This window comes from Sminthopsis crassicaudata, chromosome 1 (genome assembly GCF_048593235.1).
Source record: "Sminthopsis crassicaudata isolate SCR6 chromosome 1, ASM4859323v1, whole genome shotgun sequence".
Lineage (NCBI taxonomy): Eukaryota > Metazoa > Chordata > Mammalia > Dasyuromorphia > Dasyuridae > Sminthopsis > Sminthopsis crassicaudata.
The window spans coordinates 233,301,186-233,326,496 of NC_133617.1; the positions used below are offsets into that span (position 1 = coordinate 233,301,186).

At 37.7% G+C, this 25,311-nt stretch overlaps 1 protein-coding gene across 7 annotated transcripts in view; it reads left to right on the top strand.

Annotated features, from left to right (window-relative positions):
• GREB1L (GREB1 like retinoic acid receptor coactivator) overlaps positions 1-24,928 on the top strand; it is a 286,115-nt gene extending 261,187 nt beyond the window's left edge. For all 7 annotated transcript variants that reach the window (XM_074276314.1, XM_074276303.1, XM_074276331.1 and 4 more), the window contains 12 exons: positions 250-806; positions 1,854-1,956; positions 6,758-6,913; positions 7,306-7,445; positions 9,879-10,040; positions 10,125-10,329; positions 12,834-12,999; positions 13,535-13,765; positions 14,467-14,608; positions 16,706-16,906; positions 18,308-18,449; positions 21,802-24,928. In XM_074276314.1, coding sequence (XP_074132415.1) covers positions 250-806; positions 1,854-1,956; positions 6,758-6,913; positions 7,306-7,445; positions 9,879-10,040; positions 10,125-10,329; positions 12,834-12,999; positions 13,535-13,765; positions 14,467-14,608; positions 16,706-16,906; positions 18,308-18,449; positions 21,802-21,965 — 2,369 coding nt within the window. In that variant the 3' untranslated portion in view covers positions 21,966-24,928. The remainder of the gene's footprint in view (positions 1-249; positions 807-1,853; positions 1,957-6,757; positions 6,914-7,305; positions 7,446-9,878; positions 10,041-10,124; positions 10,330-12,833; positions 13,000-13,534; positions 13,766-14,466; positions 14,609-16,705; positions 16,907-18,307; positions 18,450-21,801) is intronic.
• Positions 24,929-25,311: the final 383 nt, after the last annotated feature.

Below are 25,311 nucleotides of genomic sequence, written 5' to 3' on the forward strand. Positions count from 1 at the left end.
GCAAACAAATAACAAAAGAAAGAAAATGCTATGTTGTGATCCACACTCAGTTCCCACAGTCTCTCTCTGGGTGTAGATGGCTCTCTCCATCATATTGAAACGGTCTGAATCATTGAAGGAGTAGTTTTAATTCCTTCCCATCAGGCACCTGGCATTGCCTCCCCCAGACTCTGCAAGGTTGGGCAGCGTTCCTGTACCAAGCATCCTTGAAGGGCACTTGTGGGACCGTCTCTGTTCTTTCTCTTCCAGGTTCCATAGCAGAGAATGGAGTGAGCTCCTCTTGTGCAGCCCAGAAGCAGTCCTCAACCCACAGCTTCCACAATGCAGCTAACAGCTCTAGGCTTGAGGAAGGCGTTTCTCCAGAACCAGCCACGGGGGAACCCCTGAAGCAAGAGTGTGACTCCCTGGGCCATCAAATGGCAAGCAGCACCAGCTCCAAGCCTTCCTCTTCCTCCTCCACGTCCCGGACCTTCCAGTGGCCAGGACAGCCCAATAAAGACTGCCGGTCTTTGCACATGTCCCTTCCGCGCATTGTGATACTGTCTAAAGCCGCCTATAGCCTCCTGGGCTCTCAGAAGAGTGGGCAGACGCCCTCCTCCTCCTCGCTCCTTCCACACGCTGACGTGTCGTGGGTGAGCTCTCTGAGACCCTTTCTGCACAAGGACATGACCAGTGAGGAGCAGTCTCTCTACTACCGCCAGTGGACAGCTGCACGACAGCATCATGCTGATTACAGCAACCAGGGGGATGCCGCTGGCTCCCGGAGCTTCCATCCCCGCAGGCTGCTGCTCACAGGGCCCCCCCAGGTGAGTGTCCCTTTAGCTGGGAGAAGTGGGCAGGGATGCTGGAGACCTGGGCATTATGGGATAGGAACATCTAGGAATGGCATAAGGGATGGCCTAAACAATAAAGGTCACCCCGTAATTATAGTGTTGGAAATAAGCCAGAAATATTATAAAAGAAAAACAGCTCTCTACTGAAAAATCTCTATCATTTCCTATTGCAAACCCCACCCATCAAACCAGAAGTAATCTATGTATAACCCCCCCAAAAAATTTCCAATAGGAAAATTAAATAAATTATATTATTATGGAAAATTATAATACAATTAAAATTTACAGTATGAGGACTATAAAAAATATGAAAACCTCTTTAAGAAATAATCCAAAGCATCAGAACATAATACATGTGATCAAATAGTTAATAATAAGAATTTTAATATTTGCAAAGCACTTTATACATGTTATCTCACATCAAGGATAAAGTGAAAGGTATAATAATATGATAAAATAGTTAATAATAAGCATTTTTATACTTGCAAAGCACTTTACACATGTTAATTCACATTAAGGATAAAATGAAAGATAGGTGCTGTAATTATACTCATTTTACACATGAGGAAACTGAAGCAAACAGCAGCAGTTGCCTGGGGTCACACAGCTGATAGGTATCTGAGATTGTATTTGAACTCAGGTCTTCCACAACACCACATTGCTACCTAATGAAGTTTGTCCTAGATGATCTCTAGTATGTCCTCCAAGTCTAAATTCTATAATTCTAAAACCCATCAATTTTACCTATAGGTAAATGATGAAAATGATTATGAAAATATTTGGTTGAATTGCATATTTACTTTATATGATTTTGTTCTTTATAATATAAAGGTTGTGTTTTATGTATTTAGAAAAAGAAAAGAAATAATATCCTTATTATAATCCCTTCTGAGTTAGAAATAACTGATGCTTTTTTTTTTTAACCAAGGTTATGTTAGTTTATTATTAATGAAATGTTTGGGTTTTTTTTCCCTCTTCCCATTCTGTTTTCCTTCTTCTGTTTCAAAATGATTTCATCAGGTGGGAAAAACTGGCTCCTATCTGCAGTTCCTCAGGATTCTCTTCCGCATGCTCATCAGGTTACTTGAGGTCGATGTGTATGATGAGGAAGAGATTAACATCAGTAAGTATAGCACAAGCATTCTCAAAGGCCTTTTTGTGAAGTAAAATGTAGGAGGGAAAGAAGGGAGAGTATAGATTACAGAGAAAATTAAATTGTCCCATGTTTCTGACATCTTCTGGAATTTCATTTGTAAAAGCCTTTTGAATGAAGCCTTCTTTTTTACCCTCACAGACATCATGTTGAGTGAATTAATAGATGCCTAGTAATTTATTTGTTGAGTGAATAAATGGAAATGAATGGAAAAGCATTTGTTCACCACTTACTATGTGCCAAGGACTGTGTTGAACACCAAAGAAAGAGAAAAGTGAGCTGGGCCCTGCTTTTGAAAGAATTTTATATTCTAAAAATAGGAGAATGTAGAAAAATATAGAAGGTTTTGTCTGCAGGGAAAATAGAAAGGCCTTTTAGATTATATCATCAAGGCAGAGGGTAATGAGTAGATCAAAGAATTAAGGCTAGTGGGATAGGATGAAATTTAAATGTACATATTCTCATACTGTGTTTCCTAAGGAGCCAGAATGTATTCTTAAGTCAGCCTCTGTCTTTTTTTGGGCTGTGTTCCTATTTTTATTAAAAAGACAATTAAACAGCTAAAGAAATTAGAATTTAAAATCATTTCCTTATTTCTAGTAAGATATAGGGAACAGGGTTTGGTGAGAACAGTAGTCAAATGACTCTAGTTACTGTTAATAGCTCAAGTTTATTTAGCACTTTAAAGTTTATAAAGTCTTTGCTTTCAACCCTGTAAAGTAGGCAAGGAGAGGCTTTCTTGTTTGGGTGAGAAGGAGAAAGTTCAGTAAGTTAAGGCCTTATCTCCCCATATTTCTTTTTCAGTTTGGTCTCTTTCTTTTCACTCTTCAGAATGTAATCATCTTGCTCCTTGGTCTCAAGTCTAACAATGAGATGGATGCAAGGGAGGAAATGATATCCTGACTTGCTTAATACCTGTTGTTATTTGTCCTTTTTTGTCAAAGAGGACCAAGACCTTAGGGAGGTGATGCCTCGACATACAAGTGAATTGGATTTAAGTTAGGGAGGACTGGGCAAAGTCACCTGCCTCCATTTCTCCTCCAGAGCCATTTGGGCCCAGTGGCCAGATATAGATTGGAATGACTGAGCCTTTTTAAGCTAAAATCTTTAACAGATTTCAGATTGGCAGATAATTTCCAATTAATCATTAAAACTAGGTGAGAAATGAGGCAGAAAATGACCTCTATTACCTACTCAAAAATATATAGGTATAGTTATATAGAGAAGATACTCAAAGTTTCTGGCCAAAACCGAAACAATTATTTTTACATTTACTCTGAGCCAATCAGAGCCCAAACTTACCAAGTGGGACTTGGCCAGAGACCTATTGTTGACCACTTGATGAAAGCCAGAGTGATTTGGGTTTAAGGCATGATCCTTAAGAAAGAACTCTATCTGGCAAACCCCATCTACAAACAGATCAGATGCAAGAGCATCAGGAGCATGCTAGAGCCAACTAGTATTAGCTTAGGAGAACCAATTGTTAAAATTTTCTTTCTGAGCATTTGTACCAAAGAAATTGGTAAATGCTACAAATCCGGGTTTGATTTATTGTCTTGTTGTCTAGACTTAGAAAAAGTGATGGAGAAATTTTTTAAAATTTTTAAATAATTTTTATTTTCAAGATACATACAAAGATAGTTTTCAAAATCTTACAAAACCTTATGTTCCAAATTTTTCTCTCTCCTTTAGACAGCAAGTAATCAAGTAGGTTAAATTTAACCTAATCCTAGATTAAATATGTCTTCTAAACATATTTCCTCATTTATCACACTACACAAGAAAAATCAGGTCAAAAAGAAAAAAAAAAAAAAAAGGAAAAAAAAAAGCAAGTAAACAATTGAAAATACTATGTTGTGATCCACCTTCAGTTCCCATAATCCTTTTTTCTGGATGCAGGTGGCTCTCTCCATCATAAGTCTATTGGAACTGGTCTGAATAATCACATTGTCCATCAGAGTTGATCATCACATTATCTTGTTGCCGTGTACATTGTTCTCTTGATTCTTGTCATTTCACTTAGTATCAGTTCACAGAAGCCTCTCCAGGCCTCTCTGAAATCATCCTGCTGATCATTTCTCACACACCAATAATATTTCATAACATTCATATACCATAATTTATTCAGCCCTTTTCCAATTGATGGGCATCCACTCAGTTTCCAGTTTCTTGCCACTACAGAAAGAGCTGCTACAAGCATTTTTGTTCATGTGGATCCCTTTCCCACCTTTAAAATCTCTTTGGGATAGAAGCCCAGTAGACACTGCTGGATCAAAGGGTATTCACATATGGATAGCCCTTTGGGGATAATATTGAGAATTTTTTTTAAATAGAGATTAAACTTTAAAGTATTATGCATACTTTTTAAAAATTAATTTTACAAAAAAAGCATTTATTAAACATTTACCAGCTCTCTCTTCCCTCCACCCTCTCAGTCCACAAAAGGAAAGATCTATGAATTCTGCTTCGATATAGATTAGACCTTTAAGTTCTAGGCTGCCTTAGGGTCATTTCTTAAAATTTTTCCAGAGAGAGAGAGTTCACTCCAAGGTAGGCCTGAATTAAATGAGCCACCAGAGATTAGTTAGGTTACTTTCTGATTGCCCTGAGACATTAATGATGCATTACCCTTATAATACTTTCCTTTTTTCCAAATATATAAAAGATAAAGTGAACTGAAACCTCTAGCTGAACTCTGCAAACTATGTCCCTGGCATCCTAAATGGGGCTGGACCAGACCTCTAAGGGCTATTCCAAACACAAACTAATCCTTCAAGCCTCTGCCCTAGGGCTAGAATTAAATTTATTTCCAGAGTATAAGGGCCTGAAATGCTCTTAATCCCAGGCATCTCTTTAGTCATAAAACATCCCCAAAGCCCCTGAAGAAACCTTAGCCATCGTATTTACTTACTTCAGAAGATTCCATGCCATTCCACTCAACCTTTATTAAGTGTTATTGTGGGCAAAGTTCTGTGGAATCCATGATTTTACCACTGAGTATTCCCTCTACTTGTATAGATCACAGGGACTAGAGCTACAGAGGTGGCCAGAGAACTGGGCCCAGAGGCAGAATCACTTGAGTTTGAATCCAACATTCATTAGCTGTGAGATCTTGAGGCAAGTCACTTTACTGCTGCCTGCCTCAGTTTTTCCAACTATACTAGAGAGATGATCATAGTACCTACCTCCCAGTGTTATTGAGAGGATCGGTCCAGATAATACTTATAAGGTGTATTTAGTGTCTGGCACAGCATAAGTACTATATTAAAAATGCATAGTCCCTTTCTCCTTCACTTTATATCTTTGTGGATTTCATGAATTGCTCTAGCAAAGAAAAAATCATGATGGATAGCCTTCCAGTGATTAACTAATGTGTTTTGTGTATGTCTTTAGTCATTTTTCAGTGTCTTGCTTTTCATGACTTCATTTGGGTTTTTTAGCAATGATTGGTGTGCGATTTCCTTCTCTAATTTGTCTTACAGATAAGGAAACTGCGGCAGACTGCATTAAGTGGCTTAATGCAGCTAGCATCTGAGGCCAGATTTGAACTCATGATGATGGGTCTTCCTGACTCCAGGCCTAACATTCTACCCACTAAACCACCCAGCTAGGCTAGTCCTTAAACAGATCATACAGTCCATCACTGACTTATGTCACGTGATGGTCTGATCTCACTAAACTTTTGTCTTCCAGGAATAACCTTTGAGAACCTAAGATCACTTCCTTGGCAGAATGTGACACCAGACTAAATAGGATTTTAGTGATGATTTCTGTATCATGGCATAATTATTTAATCCATAAAAATGACTTAGAACAATTGATCTATGAACCGCAATTGGGGTTAAATGATTTGTCCCATAGCTGGAAAGTGTTAAGTGTCTGAGAGCACATTTGAACTCAAATCCTCCCAGCTTTAGGGCTGATGCTCTATCCACTGCGCCACCTAGCTGCCATGAAAAATCTACATCTTTTTTTAAAATGTTAATTTTACTACTTCCCCCCCCCATATTAAAATAGATGCAAATGGACTTTTGAAAAGACACACTGAAATATTACTGCAACTATGTTCAGGGATGAATAAATAATGTTACTATATGGGATAAAAGGGTAATTCCCGTAATCACTCTTTTTCTTTTCTTTTTCTTTTTTTTTTTTTTTTTTTGGAACGTTTGCTCTTTTTTTTTTGTCACTAAAAGTTAATATAAATTACTTTTCCATGCCTACGAATTTTGATTATAGCATTCCATTCTGAACTGAAGAAAAAAATTTGGGAACGAACATATGTACAATTAAGGACCCACATGAATTTTACAATTGAAAAGACACTAAATTTGAAGATTCTACACATGTGCAGTTTTAAGCTGGTTAAAATTAAACTGAAGGCTCAGAATGTCTGGGGGTGACATAATGTTTGGTATTAAAAAGCCAGGGTACTGGGAAAGTTCAGGCAGTTCCTGCACAGTTAGCTGCTGATTGACAGGTGTATTATGCCTATCACAGTTGTATGGTGATGGGCCTGAACTTAGACTCTGGTTCCATTGATTTCTGAATCAAGAAACAAAGATCCCAAAGCTACATAATGAAGCTGCATTTTTCAGTGCCCAATTCTGATAATAATCCCTTATTCTGATATCTCCTACCCCTGTGACAGAAGATCCCCCATTTTTCTGAAATGACTCTTTCTTACCTCTTCGGTCTTTCTTTGCCTTTTATGATTTTCCTTTCTTTCTGGCTTGCATGAAGTTGACACTCTGTCTGATCTCTACTTTAGGTCACAGTGAAAACGGTGAAATCAGTCTGTCAGAGAGGGATCCCTGGCCCGACATTGAGAACTTTGGCAAAATGCCTTTTGATGTCAGTGTACATGATCCCAAGTACAATCTGATGAGTCCAGTGTTCACTGAAAAGTTGGCTGGAATCAAGCAAGGTTAGTGCAAATTGAGTCATACTTTCCAGTGCTGCATGGTTAGGTTCCTGAAAATCTGGGGAGTTAGTCTCCTGATCCCAAAGAGCCGCCTGTGGAAACTCTGTCTATGTGTGTCTCTGTGTGTGTGTGTATATATTTATATGAATTATATGAACTCTCACTCCCTTCATTAGCTTATTTTCCTTCCCTCCTTCCTTCCTTTCTTCCCATTTTATCTCTTTCTCAACCACATATAAGCTGCAAGCTTTGATTTTTTTAAAGCTATAACTCAAATCCCTAATAGTGGGAGAGAACTCCTTCTATTTCAGCTACTTAGGATTCAGGAGTGGGTTCTTCTCCTCAAGTTTCAGGAATGAATCCTGGATTGGGTTTTCTCCCTTCTTTGTGCACAGAAGCAAAAAAAGAAGCCAAATTTGAGGAGTCCCAGAAACGAGAAACTGTCTCCATGATGCTGACCAAGTATGCTGCTTACAACACATTCCATCACTGTGAACAGTGTCACCAGTACATGGATATCAGCCCTGCATCCCAGGTAACAATTATCTATCCCTGCTACTACGTAAAGGCATAGGAGTGCAATCTGAGCTAAACAGAGAATCTCAAGGAAAGATGAAACACGTTCCTGTTTATAATTTTCTATAGGATTTTCCCAACATACTCTTGGTAGAAACTTATATCTGATTATATCAAAGACATATTGACTAGTGGTCAATAATCTGGCAAAGTTTGGGTTTGATTGTTTTTAATATGTTTTTATTTGTTTTTAATATGTTTTTATTAGTTATTAGACTATAATTTTTTATTAGTTATTAGAGAAGAGAATGGAATATTATTAGATCTACATTCTACCTAGAGGTTCCAGAAGTCCTTCATGTCCAACTTGGTTTTATACTAGAAAGACTATTCTTAAATAATTAAATTGTACAAGTATAGGTAAGTAGGAAAGTTGTATTTTAAAAAATTTACCCTTCAAATTGAAAATGTTAACCTTTATTAAATTGCTTGCTATCTAGGGGAGGGGAAAGGTGGAGAGGGAGGGAAAAAAAATTTGGAATACAAGATTTTACAAGGGTAAATGTTGAAAACTGTTAATATTTTGAAAAATAAAAAGCTATTATTATAAAAAAGAAAAAAAAGAAAAAATAAAATTTATCCTTCATTAAGCAAAATAAGACTGTTGACTTCAAGTTTTATTTCCCTTTTGGCTGCTAAGTTGCTCTAGGCCAGCATGGAATTCCCGGCTTGGAATGCAGTTGATGAGAAAACTTGGAAAATAGAATTACTTGTTGCTGCATGCAGTTTGAATCAAATAGACAGGGAGATACGCATTCATTTATCATCATAGCACCTTCTTATGGCATATTTGAGCAACAAAGGCAGCAGCAGAAGAAGCCACCCACATGTTTGGGAAATCAATAAAGCATTTGCCTTCCCACCCTACCTGGAAAAAAAATTATTCTCTTAATGGGTCAGAATAGCTTTTCTCCCTTAAAAATGTTTAGCTACGAAGACTAGGTCTATCACGCCAGGAAAAAATTAATCCTGGTTCATGGTGATCATTGTTTCTTCATAGTTCTTCAGTGTTAGCTAAAGCTAAGCTAAAACTGTTGGTTAAAAAAATATATAAATGCATTGGTAAAATCTGATTCACTTTTATTCATCAATAATAATAGTAGTTAGCATATATATGTTTATGTGACATTTTACGAACTATGTATATGTTAATTTCTTTAATACTCACAACCATTCTGCGAGGTAAATGATATTACTATCTCCATTTTACAGATGAGAAAAATGAGGTAGGTGGAGGTTAAATGACAGGTTAGTGACTAAATACTTTCCTGACTCCACGTCCAATACTCTATACACTGTGGCTTCTAGCTTTCCAAAATATGATGGGGCTAAAAGATTTGATCTGAGCACAAAATGCTTTTTAAAAAAATAATAATATGAATATATTTAATATAAATATTAATATAAATAGACATTTGTTAAAATGTGCTTTTTTTCTTTAAAAAAGGGGAAAAGTTTAAAATATTGGAGTTATTTCTGTGTGATATGGGATTTGTTGAATTGTCACACATACAGTATTTAGACAAATATACTTATGATTCTTTTCTTTTTGGGAATATAGTAGTTATTCCTAAGTAAATAATCTTCTAGTATCTTACAGATAAATTTGACAAATTATTCTTGAATTGAGTCAAGTCTTGGCAGCTTCATTAATTTTTTGTAAATCATGTGAAGATAATAGCTACAATCAGTCCCTGGATTATGTTACTGAAAGAAAATAAAATATACCCTTTATAAAAAAAATTTTTCAAGTTATTGGACTTTTATTTGTTTTGGAGTGTGTCATGTGTCCCTGACTAAATCCACAGCTTTTTGTTGTTCTCTTATGTCCTATTCTTCATGACTCCACTTGGAGTTTTCCTGGCAAAGATACTGCCATGTTCTGCCATTTTCTCATTCAGGCCATTTTAAAGATGAGGAAACTGAGGTAAATAGAGTTAAGTGATTTTTCCAAGGTCACACAGCTAATAAATAAGTGTCTGATGCTAGATTTAACTCAGTTCTTCCTGATCTTTAAGGCTCCTTCCATCAGCTCTGTAATCTTATGATGTAATCTTAAGACAACAAAAACATTTTTCTCCCTACCTCTTGTGGATCATTTAGAACAAGACAAGCTACTTCATAGCTAATTTGGTATTTTGCATGAAAGAATGAAATTGTTACAGAATTCAATTAAGCAGTATCTGGTCTATTAAAGCTGTGGAGAAGAGGCACCAAAAATTAACAACAACTCTCAAGAAAGGAAATGTTTGTCCACTATGGTTCTTTTTGTGTACAAACATAGGTTTGGGATGATTTCAAATTCTCATTAGTTATTTTTAGTGCTGACCCTGTTTGTTTATTAGACAACAAGTTGAGAGGTTATATTCCTTTTCCCTTGCATTCAATGCAGATGTCCGATTCCACCCTTCACGCATTCACGTTCTCTTCCTCCATGTTGGGAGAAGAGGTTCAGCTCCACTTCATCATCCCCAAATCCAAAGAATGCCATTTCGTCTTCAGCAAGCAGGGCAAACACCTGGAGAGTATGCGGCTGCCTTTGGTGTCCGACAAGGTGGGCGAGTGCTGGGCCGGAGGGAGAGGGCCCGGGGCCCGGGGAGGCAGAACTGCGTCAGCTAATGCTTTGTTCTTTCAGCAGAACTTGAATGTGGTCAAGAGCCCCATCTTCACTCCTTCCAGTGGGCGACACGAACAAGGCCTGCTAAACCTGTACCATGCAATGGAAGGCATCAGCCATCTGCACCTCCTAGTAGTCAAAGAGTATGAGATGCCCCTCTACCGCAAGTACTGGCCCAACCACATCATGCTGGTGCTTCCTGGCATGTTCAACAACGCCGGCGTCGGTAAGCAGTTACGCATCTTGGAGGACCCTAAATGAGGAATGCTACTTCTTTTGCTTCATCCTCACAGCCTGAGACCCAAGAAGTAGCAGTTTTTTAGGGTTAAGAAATACCAAGTTCCTCCTTAAAAAAAAAAAAATGGTCTTTGTCACATTTCTAAAGTTGACTTACCACTAGTATTTTCTCTGAAAAATAATATTTTTGTTTTAACTTTTCCCCTGACTCTATTTAGCACCATATTCTCTTAAAAGGTTTTAAATTCCAAGGGCCAGTTTCTGAGGAAGTCATCTGACTGTATAAAAAACAGACTGAAAAGTATTTTAGGAGAGGATTTAGGATAGGAAATGTCATAGAGTGATCCCATAGTTCATTAAGTTAACAATTAGATGAACCTTTTCATCCTATATTCTCATTCCATCTTAGATGATGAGGGTATAGTTTTGAGCTGGGAAATATCCAGTGAGCCAGTTCCATCTAAAAAGGATCCAGGAGGCCCAATTCTGTCTGCATCACCTACAATTTTATGAATAGCAACTTCAGAATATTATTGGTGCTGATATCATCCATCTGACTGACCAATAAAGGTGTTTGTGCTCCTTCTAGGGAGCTATTAAGGGAATGAGGGGGGATGTCTGGAAATCACCAGTCAGGTCTTCCATCCAGAACATGGCCCAGTTGTGGTGGGCACTGGGCCGTGGCTCTCCAGTTCAGAATGAAGCTTTCCAGGGTTTAAAGATAAGCTGCTCAACAGTGGTTAATCAGCAGATTGACCTTTCAAGGGGATCATCAGAGTACTCTTTATTTGAAATGATGTTAGAATAATAGTTCTCACCATCTATATATTTCTCTTTTTGCATTCTTTGTTCTTATAATAATTTTCCCCTCCCTCTTCTAATCTTTTTTCTCCTCTCTTCTCTCTTCCTTTCCCCTTGACTTCTTACACATTTTCAAAGATTAACTATATGTCTTAAGTAATATTTTATATTCCCTGCTCTTGATTCTAAATTTGAGGATTTGAACCTTTTGCATATTTCACTCTCAAAAATAATTAGCTCATTATAAAGCCAATAAAATTAAATTACTTGCTTTTTTTTTTTTACTTGCAATCAGTTCTCCTTTGAGTTTTTGTTGGTGGTTTTTGATAGCAAAAAAAAGTTTCTCTATCCTGCATCTAGAAATAAACAGCAAATGTATATACACAGCCTTTTGGGGGGGGGGTGTTCTACTGCTTTTGTTTGGAGAACATGCTAATCCTAGTTCCTTTGGTTTCTTTAGTGATGGGTTTTACTTTAAAAATCTAAAGTTTTCCTAACCTCTTCAGATTATTTTCTTCCCTATTTCTTCCTATTCTTTCTCTCTCTCTCTCTCTCTCTCTCTCTCTCTCTCTCTCTCTCTCTCTCTCTCTCTCTCTCTCTCTCTCTCTCTCTGTCTCTCTCTCTCTGTGTCTCTTTCTCTCTCTCCCTCTCTCTCCCTCTCTCTCTCTCTCCCTCTCTCTGCTTCTCTCTCTCTCTCTCTCTCTCTCTCTCTCTCTCTCTCTCTCTCTCTCTCTCTCTCTCTCTCTCTCTCTCTCTCTCTTCTCCCCCCCCCCTTTTATTTCTTTCTCATGTATTCTCTCTTCCCTCTGAAAATGACTAGAATAGTCTAGGTGATCCCTTCTACAACCAAGTTCAGCTTCCTATTCAAGGCCTTCTTCCTTAAGCCATAAAGTACAAATGGAGGAGAATATGTTGCATCCATTAAATGATCCATTAAATGATAGTAAAGAGAAGGATAAACGTGAAAATTCCCAAGGGTAAAAGCAATATAAAATACAGTCTAGGGAGGCCCACTTACAAGGGTAGAGTTGACTTTTAGCCTTCAAATAAGCTAGAGAGTTTCCTAGAAGAAGAATACTAACAGTAGCACATTCATTATCTCACTTAATCCTCTTAACAACCCACTGATTTAGGTAGTTTCCCTTTTTACAGGTGAGGAAAACTGAGGCTCCAGGGCCTCAGTGACTTGACCGTAGTCACACAGCTAGTAAATATCTAAGGTAATATTCAAACCCAAGTCTCTCTTGCCATTACCAGGATTCCAGTGTCCTGGACCCTTTTCAGAGACTTTGTTTCTTCAAGATTCTGCCTATTGTAGATACTTAACAGTTTCTGATAAATGAATAAATGCTCAAATGAATGAATGTATGTATGAGTGAATGAAGCCTGAGCTGGGGAAATAGTAATCAAAGTATTGAATCCAGTTATCTAGTCAGCACTGGGGAGTTGCTTCTTGGATTATGGAAAGCCTTGTTTACAGCTATTTTGAGCTATTGGCATGTAGATTTTAAAAAATAGGTCTTCTATTCAGAATGTCTTGTATTAGGGGACATGGAGTCCGAGAGACCTTGCTTGACTCCTGAATTTCTAGGTGAACATCAGGGGGATAGGTTTGGGGCTTGAGGGTTTATCCTGTGAAGGATATTCAGGCCAGAATTGCTCTCTGCAAACAGTATTTATGTTGCTTTTCAGGCGCTGCAAGGTTCCTCATTAAAGAGCTCTCCTACCACAACCTGGAACTGGAAAGAAACCGCCTGGAGGAACTGGGAGTCAAACGCCAATGTGTCTGGCCTTTCATAGTGATCATGGACGACTCCTGCGTCCTGTGGAACACTCACAATGTTCAGGAACAGTCCGGGTACGATGCTGTTACGGACACGGTGATTATAGTGAGATGGGAAAATCAAGCAACATTTATTAAGCTCTTGCTGAGTGCCGGGACCTGAGTTCAATGTTAGAATTAGACATTAAAAAGAATGAAATCATCCCTGGAGATACAGAAAATGAAATCTCTTCTTTCAAGGAGAGCTTACATTGAAAGGGAGAGATGACCATATGCAAGCCTTTTCTCAGCTTAGTACTTACTAATTCCACAATGAACACATGTAGCAAATAGCAAAGAAACCTGTTTATCTAAATTATAGCAATTACAGCAAATAGCAAAAAAAATAAAAAAAAAAAAAAAAAAAAAAAAAAATCAGATTAGATATGTAGGAGAATGTAAACCAGACATACATAATGAGGGAGCTTTCTCTTTGGGAGAAAACTCAATCAATCTCACCCAAGAGGAAAACTCCAGAATCTCTGGTGTGCTGCTTTTGGAGACAGTAGATTTACTCATTCTTTCATACCCTTGCAGGCTCCCTCTCACATTTGTTTCATTTTAAATCTAGCACCCAGTCTGTGGATCCAGGAATTACCAGTAAGAATGTATCCTTAAAGAGTGTCCTGCAGCATATGGAAGCCACCCCAAAGATTGTACACTATGCCACTCTGGGGATACAGAAGTGGAACAGCAAGCTGAGTTCTAAAAGCCTCAGGACTCCCTTCTCCCGGTGCCACGTGCATGACTTCATCCTGCTCAACATAGACTTGACGCAGAATGTGCAATATGATCTCAACAGGTAAGGAATCCCCCCCCCCCCAGATTCAGTGCCCAGCCTGAAGTCTGGGGTATTCACTGTACTGTTGACTTGCTAGCCTGCAAGTAGGTCTTTGTGCACCCCAGATAAAAGGCATGATTTAAGTTTGTTGAATGATTGACTGTTCAATGAATGATCTCTCTAAACAAAGTAGTTTAGTACCACTGATACCCAAAGAAGTATGTTTACTCTTACTTCATGTAAGTCTTATCTCTTACTCTGGTGTACATTCTGCATCTCTCTGTCTCTGTCTCTCCTTCTCCCCCCCCCATCACATTCTTTTCTCTCTCCCTCCTTCCCTATCTCCTTCTCTCTGTCTCTGTCTCTGTCTTTCTCTCTTTCTCTGTGTCTGTCTCTCTCTGTCTCTTTTCCTCTCTCTGTCTCTCATCTTCATCTTTCCCTCCCTTCCTCCCAGTTGAACAACAACAGTATGCTTAAACAGATTTCTCCATTCCATTGACTGAAGAAATTTCCTTTTTCTCAGATGATGCCTAGTTCAGTTAACAATCCATGGTCACCATTACAGATCACGTTTGGATTTATCTGGATCATAGGAAGGTCATCCTTGTGTCTTCTAATACTTTTGGTCTCTTTCTCTTTTTTGTAATAATCTTAAATGAGGTTTTTTGGCGACAGAATAAATTACTGAATCCAAGCTCTGTATTGCTATAATTAACTTTTAGGTACTTCTGTGAAGATGTTGACTTTAACTTGAGAACCAATAGCAGCGGCCTGCTTATTTGCCGATTTAACAACTTCAGTCTTATGAAGAAACATATCCAGGTTGGAGGACAAAAGGACTTTAATGTCAAGCCAAAAATCAGTGTAAGTTTTTCAAGTTTAAAAGAGAGAATTCTTTTCTTGGGAGTAAAGTTTCCCTTTAATATCTTTTATACTAAATGGTTATGTTTTCAAAAATTGAAACAACAAAAGAGAAAAATCTTATTACTAGTATGAAGTAGACATTGAGAGGTATTTCCAGTTAGTATTCCAGAGGTATTTCCAGATTAGTATTAGTCTATGGTAAATTTTATTAGGATTTTTATTAGGATACAAAATATTTGTGAATGAAAGGTCCTTCCTCCTGATACTTACTTCTTAGTTTTTATTCTGGGCCCTTGAATTTCAGGAAACTGTCATAATGAGACTAGAACGACATTGGTAAAAGATTTCAATGTAATATATTACTGTCCTTCATGAATAGTAATGTGATAAAATATGAAAGAAAGAGAAGGCAGAGAATCCAACTTCCATTTTATTTCTGTGTTCTTTACTAAAAAGTAGGACAGTCTTCAGTCAGAGTAAAATGTAGAACAAAAGTGGTTTAACAGGTAACTGAAAACAAAGGTAAATGAGATGGTTAATAGTCTTAAATTACTGGATCTCTATGTATCCTTGGGAATTGAAGGAACATGGGCATTTGACTGAGGGACCATTATTGGTGATTTTCAAAAATTATGGCGAATGTGAGGAAGAGGTACCACATGACTGGGGATTAACAAATATTCCAGTTTTCAAAAAGACAAAAAAAAAAAGTGAATTGTCTGATTTATGGCAAAATTCTAGGGTAAATTATTAAAGGGATGATTTGTGAACACTTAAAATAGAAAATGATGACTGCTGTGAATCAGCATGTGTTCAACAGAAACATATCAGACTTTTGTCACTCATGCTTTTGACAAAGAGATGGCTCTGGCAAATTAAGAGAACCCTATAGACATGGCAATTTGAATTTCAGCAAGGTCTTTGGCAGTGCCTCATGGTATATTGGTGGACAAGATGAGGAGATAAAAGGCTGGTATCAATAGTAGTATTGATAGATGGATTCAGAACTGGTTTGAGGAGCAATGTGATAATTAATCAGTGACCACTTAGAGAGAAATGCCTGTGGAATGAGTATCACAAGCTGTCTTTGGCCATCCTTCTCTTCAACATTTTTATCAGGTATATTGATGAAGTGTACATCAGTCAATAAATCTATCAATAAACATTTATTAAGTGCCTATTATGTGCCAGGCACTGTGCACACTAACTTAGAAGAAATGATAATTGTCTTTGAGTATGTGGAAGAGAAATCAATGTTTTTGGAATGGCTCCAGAAGTAAGACTAGAAATGGTGAATAGAAGTTGTACAGGCAGACTTGACATAAGGAAAAACCTTCCAAACAATTAGAGCTGCTCATATGTCAGATGGTGATGAATATCCCATTTTTGGTGGCCTTCAGATTAAGGCTGGCTGGCCATTGGTTGATGATGTATGCAGTGAATTCCTGCTTGAACCCAAGTGAGACTAAATGACCTCTGAGGTACTTTTCAGCTCTGAGACTTAGGATTTCCTCTTACTGAAGAATGCTTGAATCTGTCTTATAGTTGGAAAATGTGGGCCATTGGTCACAAGAGAGATAGGAGGCAGTTTGGCTTGTGAAAAGGTTGCTGCTCTTCAAATCACAAGCTCTGGGATCAAATCTTTGCTACTGTACTTGTGACAGTATGGAAAAGTAACCTCTCCTGAGCCTTGTCTCACCTGTAAAATGGGAGGGGAGGGTTAATATTTGCACTATCTGATGGCGTCGGACAGTTTGTACACATTATGGTACTGTCACTGTTAGCTGAGTGTTGCTGTAGTGGGACCCATCAGACTTGACCAGACAACATAGAAGGGCATACCTCCATCGATCCTTGGGCTCGACAAGTTTGATGTCCTCCTTGTAGATTACTGCCCAAGCATTCTCTTCACCTTTTTCCCCTTACCATTCAGCACAAATTAAGTTCCATTCCTTCCTAAGAGCACAGAGTTGCCATGGACAATAAGACTATGCTACAGTTTATTATTTGGGCAGGTGGTCTCATGGGGTGATCTTACCCTTTGCATCGAAGGGACATCCAATGTATTTTAAATACTTCTGTTGCATCTGATTACAGTTATCGGAAAGCATAGCACCCATCTTGCCTCTTCAGTATGTCTGCGCTCCAGACAGTGAACACACTCTCCTAGCAGCTCCAGCCCAGTTTCTTCTTGAGAAGTTCCTTCAGCATGCCACATATAAACTCTTTCCAAAAGCCATCCACAATTTCAGGAGCCCCATCTTAGCCATCGATTGCTATCTGAACATTGGACCTGAGGTAAAAACAAAAAGTTCTCCTTCCTTCCTTCCTCCCTCCCTTTCTTTTCCTCTCTTCTTTCCTTACTTTCTCATGGCTATGAGATGGCCAAGTATCTTTCCTCAAAGTTCAAAATATCTGGAATGAAGTGGATGTAAAGATCACTGGAATCTCTCTAGGATGTCTACACTGTCTACACGTGGTTCTGGGAAGCTACCAAGATGTACCTGAGACTGCCATTGTGGCACTAACCCACCCCTACACTAATTTCTCTTCTTTTTTTTCTATTTTTCCTCCTTTTCAGTTTTCTTTCTGTCATCTCACTGTGCCCCACTTTCCTGCCTCTCTAAGGCCTTCTCAGGGGTGCAGGGGGAACCTTTCATTCTTTGCTTGGTCTCAGCAGCAGCCCTCAAATATTAAGGAGGTGATTTAGCCCTATGTGGACTCTCCCCTCTGGCTTTCTCATCCAATTTTGAGAACAATCCACACTATGAATGCAAATCATAGAATGATGGAGCTGGATGGAGACTTAGAGAGCATCTGTCTAATCCAAACCCTTCATCATACAGTTGTGTTGAAAAGGTAAAGCCAGAGAGGCTGGAGAACTAGGCCAGATTTGCACTTAGAACTAAGTGATGGCAGACCCAGGACCAGAACTGGGGGTTCTGGATTTCAGTTCTTTAAGTGTTTTACTTCTTAGCTGCTAAAGAGGGTCTCCACCAGGAGCTCTGTCCTGTGCCTCCTTACCTCCAATGCTTCTCAGCCTTCCTCTAACTCGTGAGCTTCTCTGACATCCCTTTTCTAGAATTTTTAAAATTTGACATTCCAGTCTCAAGGGACCAAGGCACTCATAATATTTTAGTTCACATTTCTTTCTGTCCATATAAAAAGTGTCCTTATGTAATTCAGTGATGTTTCAATTTAATTTGATAGTTTCTCAGAAATTAATCTTTTTGAGGGGAGGTGAAAGGATGCTACAGAGGTAAATGATGTTTTAACCCTTTGCTTTTAGTGATTTTGGTTTTTTCCTTCCTAAATCCTCTATTTTCCTCACACTGGTTAAATAAGGTGTCCCAAAAGCCTCAATGTGGTTTAACCTATTTAAATTTTAATAGCTTAAAACAGACTTGGAGTTTAGGTCACTTTGTATTACACAAAGCTTAAAATGTCTTGTGTTCCTGTGGATTCCTCCATTCAAGTCTCTCTGACTTGATATTCTCTACCCGAGAAATTTCCAGCAGGTAGTACTGCCCTGAGCCCAAATGGCATGTATACAACCACCCACCCACCCACACATATGTATATGTGTGTGTATACACACACGTATACATTCATATGTATATCTATATATACACATACACACACGTATCTTAAATGATTTTTTTGAAAGTAAAATATTCCTCTTTCTGTTTGATGTTTCAGGTGGCCATATGCTATGTGAGCTCCAGACCACATTCCATCAACGTCAACTGTGAAGAAGGGGTATTTTTCAGTGGACTCCTTTTGTACCTCTGTGACTCTTTTGTAGGTGCTGACTTTCTTAAGAAATTTAAGTTCCTTAAAGGTAGGTCTGCTTTAGTACTTTGCAAGTTATTTCCTTCCCTGCCTTCTCCCTCTTTTCTCACCAGGATTAGTTAAAAAGACTAATTCCTTCCACACAGTTTCCAAAGTGTTTCTTATATTTTATCTCACCAGAGCCTTATGTAAACTCTGAGTTTTACATTTCTCATTTTACAGATGAGAAAATTAAGGCTCAGGAATGCTGAGCAATTTGTCCATGGCCACACAACTAAGATATGCCAGAGGCAGGATTTAAATCCAAGTTTGTTCTAACTTAAGAGATCATCGTTCTTTGCATTTCACTGTTTCCTCTTAAAAAGGGGGCTTATAAGAAATACTGATCTTTGTCAGGAACATTTTATCCAAACCCAAAATGTAAATTGTTTTTCTGTCATTTTTCAGTTGTGTTCAACTCTCCTTGATTTTATTTGGGGTTTTCTTAACAAAGATACTGAAGTAGTTTGTGATTTCCTTCTCCAGCTAATTTTACAGATGAGAAGACTGGAGCAAACTGGGCTATCACTTGCCCACAGTCACAAAGCTATTAAATGTCTGAGGCCACATTTAAGTTCAAGTCTTCCTGACTCCAGACCCTGTTGTTTTATCCACTGTGTTCTCTCCTAACTGTTTCAGGGCATAAAAAGTAATGTTTTATTATTGAACTAGAGAAGGATTGTGACAAAAGATAATGTAATTTACTCTCCACTCTATGGCTTCTACTTCAGTTTTTTGATGCTGAAATAACCTAACTGATCTGACTTCCAGTCCACCCTAGCCACCATTCTCAGATTGATCACTCTAAAAACTGGCCATGATCATTAATCTCCTCCACAAACCTTTAGGGAGTCCTATTTAAAGTAATGGCAGATGGAGGATGACTTCCAAATATAGCATGACAAGAGTACTGCTGGAGGTAATAAGGACTAGGATGAGTATAGATTAATGAGACTAGGTTTATAGCTATATTGGGGAAGAGAAGAAAGGAAGGAGGAAAAGAAAACAGGTCACTTAAATTGAACAGAATTATAATGGTGATGGCAGAAAAAAGGCTAAAATTTTTTGTATCCTTTTTTTCCTCTGCCAAAAAAAAACTGACTTTGGAATTGAATAAATATAATAAAAATGAGCAATGAGAAATGATACCCCAATAATGAGGAGGTAAATAATGAGATAAACAAGAGAGCACCTAGGAGCCTGATTCAGATGAACCATAACTTAGAGCACTACAAGAACTGGCAGATGTGATTGAAGAACCCTTATTACTGAAAGCTCATGGAGAATTAAAGAGGTACTACAAGTTTGGACAAGGGAAAAAGGGAAAAAGGATGGTGTCTGCATCCAGTAAACCAATGAGCTCAACTTTGGTTCCTAGAAAAGTTCTAGAGTTATTATTTAGAGAGGGTTGTTTAGTGAACATTTAGAAAAGGAAAACATCATAATCAGCATAGCTTCATTAAGAACAGGTTGTCAGACTAACTTTTGATGAAGTTATTTAGATTAACATATGAAAACAGTTTAGATGTTGTTTATCTAGATTTACAGTTCTTTTGGAAAATAAAAAAAAAAAAAAAAAAAAAAAGAGACCAAGACAAGTACAAGTCAATTTGAGACTGTTTCAGTGCTAGATATAAAGAAATCATTAGTGATAAATGGTAACCAGCCCAAGGCCAAATGCAGATTTTTAAGGCAGGTTTCAAAGCTGACATTTATCAATGACTTGAATATAAGCATCAATGGCACGATTATATTTCATAGATTCATAGATGACACAAAGCTAAAAGGGATAGCAATACTTGGGACCTCAGAGTGAAGATTCAAAAAAAAAAATTTAGACAGACCAGTTTGAATGAATCTAATAAGATTAAATTTAACAGAACTATTCTGAGGTTAAAAGTCAACTTTGCTACTAGAAGATAGGGGGAGGTTATGTCTACACTAGAATTTATCTGATAAAAGGTCTAATGATTTTTATGGATTATAAATTCCGTAAGTCATCAGGATGATAGATCAACCAGGAACATTAGTGTAATCTTATAGACATAAAGAAAGGGATGCTGTCCAGAAGCATCTAAAGAGATGATGATCCTGCTGTACTCTGCCCACAGGGGTGCTGGATTCTGTTGAGGAAGGCATTGATAAGCTAGAAATTTGGCCAGAGGTATGCAACTTGGATAATTTGCCTCAGATTCATGACATATGGGGATATTTAGCTGGAGAAACTTATGGCATATTATGTATTCCCTCTTCAAAAAACTTTGGTGACTTAGTAAGAATGTCATGTGGTACAGATTAAATAGAGAACAGAACAAGAGATAGAATTTGTTCTCTTGTTTGCTCCCTCCTTGTACTTTGTATACCTTCATGTGGCCCTTGCCATATTTTACATTATATCACAGTAATTTGTGTACTTATCCCTCTACTGCATTATAAGCTTATTGTGTCTTATCTCCTTACTATAGTATATATTATTTCTCTTTAGATTGCAGTGCCAGCATAATACCTCATATAGCTATGTCTTCAAAAAATGAATTTAAGTTGCCGGTTATGGCCATACCTTAGATCAGTGCTACTGATTTTAGAAAGAAATGATCTAAAAAAATCATATTGACTCCCTAAGATTCTTAAATCTGCCAAATAAACTTTAAGAGAATTGACACTGGCACCCTGGCACATAGAAATCCACCTGTAATCATGTTTTTAAATACTGTTATTGTAATATGGTGAAGCACCTCAGTTCTAAGTGTTCTGTGCATATAGTAAGAGTTCCATAAATTTTATTTATTGCTTGCCAGGTTAACTTAACCAGGTTATGATGCAGTGGATAGAGCATTGGCCCTGGAGTCAGAAATAACCAAGTTCAGATGTAGTCTCATACACTTACCAGCTGTGTCAGTAACCCAGGGCAAGTCACCACACCCTGTTTGCCTCAGTTTTCTCATTAGTAAAATGAACTAGAAAAGGAAAAAGCAGACCTATCCATTGTCTTTGTCAAGAAAACCCCCCACAGAGGCAAGAAGAATCAGACATAACTGAAGCAACTACAAAACATTTGTTGCATGCTACATTTCCCTGCCTTTATGATACTACTCCATCATGCTTTTGTATCACTATCATGTACAATCCCAAAATAGATTCAAGGTAGCAGGAAATAAAAATATAAATATGCACAGTTTGACATGTCAGAGGTTACTGAATTTCCTTAAGGATACACAATGACCAGAAACCTAAATCCTTTTGTCACTGGAAACAAAGATAAAAATTCATGAGCATGCACTTCTGCAGTTCAGGGGAGGTACCTTAAAAAGTATAATCTCAAGGCTTGCTGTCTAACAGAGAGTCTCTATCTTTCCTTGAAGGTGCTACCCTGTGCGTCATCTGCCAAGACAGAAGTTCTTTACGGCAAACAATCGTCCGCTTAGAACTAGAAGATGAATGGCAGTTTCGACTTCGGGATGAATTTCAAACAGCCAACAGCATCGAGGACAAACCCCTCTACTTTCTCACTGGACGCCATGTCTGAGCAGGAGAAAAGACCACAATTAAGGTGGGGGTGGGAGAGGGAATGAGGTGATCAAATGGGATTTTTTTTCCTTAAGTACAATCACTGTGGAGCAAAGTGCAACACTTGTGACTTTGGGATGCCCTCCAAAGACTCCCCCACCTGACCTGGATACCCCAAGGACATCGGTGCCACTTCAGCTCCAACCCCAGGACCTGGGACTTGAGGGCTCTGGCCCTAGACAGTTATGCAAACTACTTAGAAAACAGCCTGCTAGCTGTGACTGAAGTGACACGCTTTGGAGATGGAAGAGCTTGTGGCTCTCAATGTCTTACTGCTTTGTTTTGACTTATCTGTGCTAGGAGAAAACAAAACAAAACAAAACTGATTTTCAGCATCAGCTAGCCTGAATGTGTTACATGAGATTCACACCAGGGGTGTGACACGGTGAAGATTAACGTCTGAGGCCTGAATCCTCAGTTTTTCTTGAAAACTGTACTTTGTGGGTACAGTATTACTCAGGGGTTTGAAATGACAGAATGTAGAAGATACTTGTATTTAAAAAAAAAAGTAGCGTTTGTTCTTTCTCTGTGCAGTGTTAGTTTTAAGATTTGTAATTTTATATGTATTGAAACTTTTGGCAAAATTTCCACAGGAGTTAAAAGTTTACTACTTAAACCTGAACAAATAAGGCAGTAAATGCAAAGCAGGCATCCTTGTGCACGCACATTTGTGTAGCTTCTCCTAGTCTTTGCTCTTCCCGTTAGCTTTAAAATTTTCAGAATCTTTTGCACGTTGCATTAACGTGAATCTCTAACAAGCCATTTGGTTTGGCAGTGATACTACTTCCTGTGCAAAGAGTAACCTGAGAATTTTTGGGAGCCATTTAGAGACTTCAGATTCCCCATCCAATCTCGTTCCCCTCCCTGCTCCCACCCCAAACTGTTGTCCTTTTTGGTTTGAGTTTCTGTATAGTTGGGCACCAGCAAAACCAATTTTACTTGACTTTAATTTCTTATGAAATGTCATGTTTTAGTTTTGTACATAGCGGAGCCAGTGCAATTTTGTTTCTTCTCACATCTTCATACATAGCAAGACTTCAAGATAGGTTTCATTGAATGTAAAGTCAACTTTATGCTAAATAAAACTACTTCCTCCCTCCCATCCCCTGCTCCCAAGTACAAATATCAAAGCAGAATGGTGGCTGGGAGCCAGGTTTGAGACAAGGCAGCAGAAGGGCCAAGTCTGCTATATTTCCTCTCCAGCTCACAGAAAACCCCACTACCATGGAAGCAGTCACCCCAAATAGCTTTGTTCTTGATGTGGAAATTTTTTTAAATCCATTTTGTTCGGTTGGCGGTGAGGTATGTCTGTGTCTACATAAAGATTTCCACAATTTTCAAAATTCCATTTCAGTATTCAACAATGAACAAAGGCTTTGGGGTTAGTTGGTAAATAGGTCCTAAGCCAAGGTGCTGTGGAAAATAAAAAGTTCTCATTTTACAGAATCACTTTGGATTAAATTTCTCAAAAAACCCAGTTGCTACTTTGTCCTGCACACATTTCTTTGCCATTTTGTAAAGTGATAAAATGGCAATCTTCCCTTGAACACACCCTGTTTATGATAAAAAGCGAAAAATGGCTTAGATCTCCCCCTTGAACAAAAAACCTTTGATCCCTGATCTGAAACTACTGAGAAGGACCTGCTACAACTGCATTTACTTAGAACAAATAGTGTTAATCAAGCAGCTTTATTATCTTGTGAGAAAGATGTTTACAGCTAATCACAAAACAAAATGTATTTGATTGAAGCTTGAGGAAAAATGGTTTGCAGATCTTTAGGTTTTAATAGTTAATAACCACAATGCTGCAAATGTAGCACATTTCAAATGAACAATTCTTTTTAAATATTTGTTTTTACTGTCCTTCAAAGAGGACCTGCCTTATGTATGCTTTAAAGATATACCTTAATTTGTACGTGGCAGAATTTTGGATATAAAGGTACGTTCTGAAGTTTTCAATTAGATATGAATGTATTTCAAAAGTTCCAGTTTTGCTGGCAGGGCTTGATGCTGACCAAATCAAGTTAACTTCTTGTTGTGCAATACTGCATTTTGAATGTTATGTTATTTTTACTTTAGGGTAAAGAAACCATGAGAGATAATCTTATCTGGGGAACAACTTCTTGTTTCTTCTGGCTCTAAGATCTTAGGACATTGTTCAGAGTTATTACTGTACATGTACAACTCCTTTAAATGTTTCTAATATGGGCCGAAGAATACAAATGACTAATTTCAGCCCTATGGCAGTGTCAGAATAAAACCAAAAAAAAATTAAACCATTTCCAAAGGACACATTAGATGCCAACTTGGCCTGTTTTTCCTTTCCAAAACATTTTAAGCTTTTGAGTGGAAAAAAAAAAAAAAAAACCCAAAACTTTAAAATGTCCTATTGTCAATAGAATTGTTTAGTGTTTTAGATCCTAATACATTAAGGAGAAAATTGCACAAGCAAAGGACACCACAATCATATTAGCTATGGTTTGGGTTGCTTGGTATGTTTAGCTCTAAGCCTTGCCATCACTGAGACTATTGGTGTGGTATGAATGTATTAAATAGGCCAGCAAATAATACTTTACCTGTAGACATGTTAAATCTTGGCATGTTTGACAGTTCACAGGTTAATACTGAATGTAAACTAAAAAATCAGAATGAGAATCATTGTATTCGATTTTTTTCTGTAATTTATGTAATTGCTTTCTGATTTTTTTTTTTTTTTTTTTTTTTTTTTTTTGGAAATGGGGGCACCTGTGTTACTTTATTACTGTAAAATTTTCTTAACCAAAACTTGGTGAATTTCACTAGTCAGTCTACCTCACATTTTATTGTTTATGATTTTAAATTGTCTGAAGTTGTGCCTACAGTATGTTTATGATGTACTTTCATTTAATTTGGTGAATGTATTAAATTTCCCTTTAATAAGAAGTTGCATTTTCTTTAAATTATAAGCCGCCTCCTAGAATAAGTTAATCTGAGAAAAACATCTGTGTGTGTGTGTGTGTGTGTGTATTTTTTAATTTTACCGCCTAAAGGAAGAACCAATTTTCATTTACTTCTGCTAAATTTTTAGAACAAAAAGCTTATATAGATAGTATTGCTAAGTCTAGAATTCTGGCTCAACATAATGAAGAATTTAAAAACTATCAATTCTGAGAAGTGATAATTTCAATTTAATAGCCCAAAAGCTCTCTGCCATGGCTTATTATTTATCCATGTTCATTTGCATATTTGGCCATCAAATTAAACCTTATTCAATAGATTAAGGAAAATTTAAGGCTGCCTTTTTAGGCCCATCATTAGAAAAAATT